The sequence below is a fragment of the Aegilops tauschii genome, chromosome 4 (assembly GCF_002575655.3).
Source record: "Aegilops tauschii subsp. strangulata cultivar AL8/78 chromosome 4, Aet v6.0, whole genome shotgun sequence".
In the NCBI taxonomy this organism is placed as follows: Eukaryota; Viridiplantae; Streptophyta; class Magnoliopsida; order Poales; family Poaceae; genus Aegilops; species Aegilops tauschii.
The window spans coordinates 380,999,850-381,008,263 of NC_053038.3; the positions used below are offsets into that span (position 1 = coordinate 380,999,850).

At 56.2% G+C, this 8,414-nt stretch overlaps 1 protein-coding gene across 1 annotated transcript; it reads right to left on the bottom strand.

Moving 5' to 3' along the window:
- Positions 1-5,676: 5,676 nt before the first annotated feature.
- Positions 5,677-7,542, bottom strand: LOC109743649 (probable carboxylesterase 17). Its single transcript, XM_020302742.4, has one exon. The coding sequence runs from the start codon at positions 7,065-7,067 to the stop codon at positions 5,988-5,990; it is 1,080 nt and encodes a 359-aa protein (XP_020158331.1). The 5' UTR covers positions 7,068-7,542; the 3' UTR covers positions 5,677-5,987.
- Positions 7,543-8,414: the final 872 nt, after the last annotated feature.

Here is an 8,414-nt window from a genome sequence, read left to right on the forward strand (position 1 = left end):
GTCGGTCTACTTGTCTCGGACGTGATGCCTATATACATGATCATACCTAGATATTCTCATAACTATGCTCAATTCTGTCAATTGCTCAACAGTAATTTGTTCACCCACCGTAAAATACTTATGCTCTTGAGAGAAGCCACTAGTGAAACCTATGGCCCCCGGGTCTATTTTCCATCATATTAATCTTCCATCAACAAGCTATTTCCGTTGCCTTTTATTTTGCTTTTATTTTACTTTGCATCTTTATCATAAAAATACCAAAAATATTATCTTATCATATCTATCAGATCTCACTCTCGTAAGTGACTGTGTAGGGATTGACAACCCCTTATCGCATTGGTTGCGAGGATTTATTTCTTTGTGTAGGTGCGAGGGACTCGCGCGTAGCCTCCTACTGGATTGATACCTTGGTTCTCAAAAACTGAGGGAAATACTTACGCTACTTTGCTGCATCACCCTTTCCTCTTCAAGGGAAAACCAACGCAGTGATCAAGAGGTAGCGGCGCCCCATGTAGGACCTAATCCTACTTGGGCTCCTCCCAAGCCGCGCGCCCCCCTGCCACATATATCAGAGGGGGGAGGGGGAGGAAGGGGGAATCCTATTCCCTTTCTTTCCTTTCCTCCTTCCCCTTTCCTTCTCCACCTTGGCCGGCCCATATGGGGGGCGCACCAGCCCCTTGTGGCTGGTGCATTTCCCATCTTGGCCCATAAGGCCCATATCTTTTGTCGGGGCTGCCCGGAACCCCTTCCGGTGACCCGATATGTACCTGGTACCCTCCGGAACACTTCCGGTGTCCGAATACTATCATCATATATATTAATCTTTACCTCTCGACCATTTCGAGACTCCTCGTCAAGTCCGCGATCTCATCCGGGACTCCGAACAACATTCGGTCACCAAATCACATTACTCATATAATACTATATCGTCATCGAACGTTAAGCGTGCAAACCCTACGGGTTCGAGAACTATGTAGACATGACCGAGACACCTCTCCGGTCAATAACCAATAGCGGAACTTGGATGCTCATATTGGCTCCTACATATTCTACGAATATCTTTATCGGTCGAACCGTTATGACAACATACGTAATTCCCTTTGTCCATCAGTATGTTACTTACCCGAGATTCGATCGTCGGTATCTTTATACCTAGTTCAATCTCGTTACTGGCAAGTCTCTTTACTCGTTCCGTAATACATCATCTCGTGACTAACTCCTTATTCGTTTGCTTGCAAGCTTATGGTGTGTATTACCGAGAGGGCCCAGAGATACCTCTCCGATACTCGGAGTGACAAATCCTAATCTTGATCTATGCCAACTCAACAGACACCTTCAGAGATACCTGTAGAGCATATTTATAATCACCCATTTATGTTGTGATGTTTGATAGCACACAAGGCATTCCTCTGGTATCCGGGAGTTGCATAATCTCATAGTCGAAGGAATATGTATTTGACATGAAGAAAGCGATAGCAATAAAACTGCACGATCATTATGCAAAGCTAACGGATGGGTCTTGTCCATCACATCATTCTCCTAATGATGTGATCTGTTATCAAATAACAACTCATGTCCATGGTTAGGAAACCTTAACCATCTTTGATCAACGAGCTAGTCTAGTAGAGGCTTACTAGGGACACTATATTTGTTTATGTATTCACACATGTACTAAGGTTTCCGATCAATACAATTCTAGCATGAATAATAAACCTTTATCATGAATAAGGAAATATAAAATAACAACTTTATTATTGCCTCTAGGGCATATTTCCTTCAAAATACCTGTTGACCCGTTTCAGCTGACCATGGCGGCGGCTGACGGGCGTCGCTTACCTCCCTGAGGGCGTGGTTTCTTGAGATGTTCATCTTCAATTCGGCCCGGCTACGCAGCACTCCGGCCACATTTCGTCATGGTATGCTAGGTATGTGCTTCGGACGAAAGTCCATTGACGGCATCGTCCACGGACCTCGTTTACCTTCCTAAAGGCGTCATTTGTGAGCCATACGCCGCCATCCATCCGCCCCATGCCCTTTGTGTGGTCTGCCATGCTGATGCTACGCATGCTCAAGACCCTACCATGGCTACCTTTGTGTTGGGGTGAGCTTTGTGTTCTCGGTGTTGTCTTGGTTCATCTTTGCTCAACGACGGCGCAATGATACCTCCCCAACTTGCTAATTGTTCTGTTTTCCTGTGGCGGAGCTCCCAGCCAAGGTTCGTGCTTGCTATGTCACTCGTTGATTGTGTATGCTCATGTGTTGTGCCGTGGGGTTCAGTACGCACGCCGACGTGGTGCGTTAGGTTGTTTGTAAAGTTCTGGTATTGTGATCCCTCGACGACACCCCACATCTACTTCGGTCTCTCGTGGTGTTGGTCTCGTTGTCTACTAGATAGGATGTGTCTTCTCCTGTGCACTTTTCTCATCTTTTTTACCCCTGTTACCTGTATGGTTTTTGGCCTGGTTTCCCTTATAAACGGGGTCAACTTATTTAGGTTTTCGACCCGGTTTTCCTTATAAACTGGATGAATTTTTCTTTGAATGAGATCAAATCCAGGTGAGGAGCTCCCCCATCCCACCCCCGGTGACAGTTAAAAAAACAAATTTTAGGGTCGACTCCGACACGCAATGTTCTTGATAGCAAACTTCTCAATAGCCCAATAATGTTCCTTAGAGATGCAACAATCTTCTAAACAACAACGACGATCTTCTCATAAGTTTATAGTAAACTTCTCAATAACTTCAGAGACTATTTTACTATGTGTGCACTAACAAACACATTGGTCCCTCCACTTGTTTGTCCAACAATCTTCAAAACACTCTGGGGGGGGGGGGGGCGAACGCCTGTTTCGAGAATACAATTAGGATGTTATTTGTACCAATGAAGACCCATTTTAAGTCAAATTCGTACGTAGCAATCTAAACAAAGGTCCAAGTTGATGTTAAAATTATGCCTTTTTTCTCTGGGATTCAGATTAAAAGAAACCCCCTTCACTTTTCTCCGGTTTCATTCCTTTAAAGCCAAGGAATTGTGCTACTGAAATAGAATTTCATATTCCTATGTTTTCTCTACTTTTTCTGTGAACCAACCGAACAACCCCTAAAACATAATCTATTCGATGCGTCTTGTAAGAGAATCTCCACTCGTAAATCTGCCCCCCAGGGACTCGAAATATCGACGCTTGGGGGCGAACCGGCGAAAATTTCCGCGTGGGGGGCCTCGGGGTCCTAGTCGCCGCCCCAAGATGGCCCAAGACGGCGTCTGTTCAAATAAAAAATCGGCTAGATTTGGAAGAATTTGGAGTAAATTCAGACGGTTTCATTGACATTGGTACAAAATTTAAAACATAAAAAAACTTAGAAAATAAATAAAACTACGCCACCGCCGCCGCCCCGAGCCTACTGCCATGCCGAGGAGCTTGTAGAAAGCGGTGTAGTAGCCTTGCATGCCGCCGTCGTCCTTGCTACAGCCTTGTCCTGGGTCGCCTTGGCAGACGGGATTGGTGGGCGGCGGCGCCTCCTCGTCGCTGTCCTCGAGGACGATGACGCCGCCCTCGTCGTGCCCGCAGCGGCGAGCGGCGATCTCCTCGAGGGCGCGGCGCTGGCGCTCCATCTCCTCCCGGACGTAGCCATCCCGCGTCCATTTGAGCCCCATCTCGAGGTCGGCGGCCATGTCGGCGTGCTCCTGCTTCATGGCGACGGGCGGCGTCGCCGGCTCCTTCTTTGACATGACGAGGCGATGGTGGCCGTTGGGAGGAGGGGAAGGATGGCGTCGCTCGTTGATGATGAGGCCGCCGCCGCGACTGCGCCGACGCTCCGGCGTTTCCAGGGGCTCGGCCTTGACGGTGGCGAGCGGCGTCGTGCCGGAGGAGCGGGAGGAGGAGGAGGACGCGCCCGCCATGCACCTCGGCAGTCAAGAGCTGCCGCTCCGGCGGGAGAACGTGGGCGCCGCTTGTTACCGCCCTCGAGGTGCTCGAGGACGGCGTGGAGCGTGCGCCCGGGGACGCCCTACCATAGGCGGCGACCGTCGGCGTTGTGACGCCCCCTTGGCGTCGGCGCGTTGGTGGTGGAGACGAGCTGCTCGGCGTGGCGGCGCTCGAAGTACGTTGTCCACAAAACGTGGTTGTCGGGGGCATACTTCGGAAGGTGTCGCACCTCCTCCGCCAGGGACGCCCAAATGCGCGCGATCTAGCCGCGACGTTCGGCGTCGGTCGAAGGCGGGGGGACGGGGACGCCTCCAGCGCTGAGCCTCCACGAGCCCGGCACGCGCATGTCCGGCGGCGCTGGGTAGTTCGCCTCGTGGAGGAGACACGCCTCCCACTCGTGAAGGTGGCGGCGGCCGAAGCCGTTGGCCGCGCTCCGTCGCCGGGGAAACGCTCGGCCATCGGGGTCGCGGCTTGACGGGGGGAGAGAGAGAGGGCGTCGGCGGCGAAGGATGGAGGGGGCGGTGGCGGCGAGGGAGAGAGAGAGAGGCTTGGGCGAGGCAAGTGTGCGGCCAGCAGCGAGGGAGGGCGGCGAGCGGGGCGATAGCAGTGTGGACGCGTGGCGGGGAGGGGGCGGGACGCGCGGCAGCGCGCCTGTACTGCGCCACCCATGAATCAATGGAAGGCTGACCGGCGGCAGCCTTCGCATTGATTCCCGCAGGAAACCGAGGCGATGAGGACGACAAGGGCACCCAGTCACTGACTCGGCGGGTCCATTAGTTTTCGTGCAAAATTAGTTTCTCCCGGCGCCCCTCAGCGCGCCGGTTCGGCCTAGGTCCGCCGGCGCCAATTTTGGCCCTAACCGGTGAAATTTGGGTTCCTGATGGCGTGACTGGGCCGATTTTTTCGAGCCGGAGATAAAAAAAGAGGCTTTTGGGGCCTGTTGGTGGTGGTGGGGTGGGGGGGGGATGGAGATGCTATAAGGAATTAAAATTTGTAAAGAACACTCAACACATATGCATGGTCTCAGTATATCATTTCACAGGCGACCAAGCAACGACTTATCATGTGCATTGTGGCTGGACTTCCCAATGCGGCCGATCGAGGCTCTTTTCAGATGATCACGCATGATGTTGGCCTGCTTGCACGCAATTACGTAGATGCCAGCCGCCATGATGCGGTTGGCGAGACAGGCAACCAAGCAATGATACTATGTACAACAACAACAACAACGACGACGACGACGACGACGACGACGACGACGACGACGACGACGACGACGACGACGACGCGTGCCTTCCAATTTACAAGCTGCATAAGCACTCGAGGCAAGCAGACCGTGCAGGAAGAATGATGCGTCCGTCCAGCGATCGACCGGTCGGCCTGTCTGATGCATTGCAGCAGCGGCACTAGCGCCCGGACGCACCCGCACTTGCGTTGTTGCGCCACGGTTGGGGGTCATGTGATGGCCTCCCATCGGGAAACGTACCCAAGATTCTATTCTGTTCTTACCAGGTGCTAGCCTAAGATCTAGCCGACTGATGATTGCGCTTAGACAAGTCCCGGGCTCCATCATCAAGCAAGCAAAGCCTGAACCTTCCCAAAGCAGCGACGGGAAACATAGAAAAGAAGGGATGGTGCAAAGTGCAAAGCACCAGACAAGCAGACAATGATTTTTTGTTCCCGGAGCCTTTTCTGGCTCCCCTGATCATGCAACACCATCACCCGAGTTGTTACTTAAACAACACAAGCAGTAGTAATAATATATATATATATATATTGATCCTCCTTTGCAAGCAAGTACAATGAATAACACGATATACATACGTACATGGAGCGGTAGTGGTAGGAGTATTATTTTTCCGCTACACTTTTGCTTTCCGACAGCACTAGCTACAACGATCCAAGTTCGGTATTGGACCCTTTTCTTGCCTTTTCCTTCACTTGGGCGAGTACCACAAGCTACTACTACTGCTTACACGGCATCTACTCTGGAACTGGTAGTAGATTAAGTAATTAATCGACGGGTGACACTGACATGACACGGCGGAGGAGTGTGTGTCTGTCAGCTGGACCTGGCGCTGACGAAGGCCCGGATGTGCGCGAGCATCTCCTGCGTGCGCGGCTGGGACAGGTGGCAGTTGTGGAGCACCTGGAAGGCGTGCCCCACGCCGCCGTACGTCGCCTGCTCCACGCTCTTGCCGGCCTTCCGCAGCGCCCTGCACAGCTCCAGGTTCCGGTCGCGCAGGATGTCCGCCTCCGAGATGCACACCAGCACGGGCGGCAGCGCCAGCGTCTCCAGCCGGGGGGCGCCGCGGGCCAGCGGGTTGCACCAGGGGTGGTCGCGCCCGGCGCCGGCCGGGAGCGCCATGCGCCAGTAGCTGTCCGAGGTCGACAGGCTCAGCGCCGACCCCGGCGGCTGCGGCATGCTCTTCTCCGACGCCGTGCGGGCCTCCCCGCCGAAGAAGGGCTGGATCAGTATGGCTCCCTTGACCGAGAGCGGCGCCAGCGCGCCCAGCTGGCCCTGCCCGGCCCGCGCCGCGACGTGGAACGCGATGGCGGCGCCCGCGCTGTCGCCCATGAGGAACACGCGGTCGAACCTGCACCGGCTGCGCCACCACGAGACCTCGTCGGAGGCGGCCGCGTTTCTGCTCGCTTGCTGCCGCAGCCACCGCAGCGCCGTGAGCCCGTCGTCGAACGCGGCGGGCAGGCGGTTCTCCGGCGCCAGGCGGTAGTCGACGGACATCACGGCGCAGCCCGCCCGCGCGGGGAGCTGGGCGAGGAACTCGTGGTAGCAGCTCCACGCGGCGGAGCCGACGCTGAACCCGCCGCCGTGGAAGTACACCACCACGGGGACCTTCCCCGCCGCGGCGGCCGGCGCGTACAGGCGCGCCCACACCCCCGTGGCGCGGTCGACCGCCACGTCGCGCGCGAGGACGCCGCTCGCGGCGGCCGTCGAGCCCCACGTGCAGGGGACGTCGGGGATCGCCGGGAGGCGCTCCACGTGCCCGTCCTTGTACACGCGGATGAGTCCGTGTATCTCCTCCACGACGGCGCCGTGGCCCCCGCCGTTCTTGCCAACCTGCTGCTGGAAGCTGACCCGCGGCTCGCCGACGTGCAGTGCCCCCATCCTCCTCCTTATCATGCAAAAGCCCACGCGCGCGCGTCGACTTAGCTCGATCGCTAGCGGCGCAGCCGGCAGGCAGGTGCGAGACAAGGAGAGTGGTGCTAGGCCTTGGGTTGTCTGTGCGCTGTGCGGTGTCCCGGGAGCCGGCGGCGGACACAATTATGCGGCGTTGTCCGGGGAGCTCGGGCGGTGGGCGGGTTTTATAGCCGGGAGGGGGCGGTGGCACAGGTGTCGGGCTGCCTTTGGCTGCCGAGCGATCGAGTGGACTCGCCAAGTGGGGTGGGGGTGGGTGATTCGCGCACACGGCGAAGTGTGTGAAATGATCCAATCGTGAGCGACCCCCGCAAAAGTCCACCGTGTAGGAACACTTGGGACGCTTCGGTCGTATGCACCCTGTCTACCAGCTCGTCGTGTTTCTGAGAGCAACTTTAACGCGCCGATTCATTTGATCCGTGCGTGTTTATTTGGGTCGAAACATCGGCCAGGAACGCAAACCCTAAAACCGTCTATTCGTTGTTCATCTGCACGCATTCCCACTCATGGCAGCCGCTGGATTCGGGCCCGGGCCCGTGTGTAGGCTGCCCAACCATCGCCGCGGTCATATTCAATGCAACTCACCCACCTCGGGGCCGCATGGCAGCCACTGGAAGTGTCCGGAGTCCACGTCTTTTTAAATGCAAGCGTGGGGGGAGGGGAGAGGGGGGAGGGGGCTCATCCACTTCCCACTCCCGTCCACATCTAGGCACGCCGCTCCACCGCCGGCGACAGAGACCCTAGCCATAGCCATTGTTGGCTTGTTTGGGAAGGGGAAGGGGAAGCAAGACACCGATGCCAACTCGTGGCGTGGGCCGCCGAGCTAGGCGCACGCTGGTGCGAGCAGAGGGGAGGGCACGCCGGCCACGAGATCGACTGTATATCCCGAAGCACCGCGCGAGGTACCACCAACAGTACCGCGTCCTGCTACCATGGCACAATAAGAACCTCCTCCACGGCTGGCACCTCGACTCCCACCGCATCCTGGTGCCGCGGTCCTCGAGGGCATGCACGGAGGAGATCCGCCTGCGGCGTGCCCAGCTAACGCCGGTGCAACGCCATGACCCAGTCTTTGGGGAGGACTCCTCCAATTGGGACGTCTGGTTCGCAATGGAGCACGATGTGCACCGTCGTAGCGCCGCCTACGCACTGCCACCCCCGTTAGTGGTGCCAGAGAAGGAGGAGACGGAGGCGGCCTACCAGGCCGCGCTTGAGGAGACGCTCCAGCGCGCCCTCGAGGAGTCCCAGTGTGAGTAGGACGTGAGCTGGTCGGGTATGGAGGAGGCGCTGCAGCTGTCGGCGGCGAGGACTGCGTCTATCCTTCCCACAACC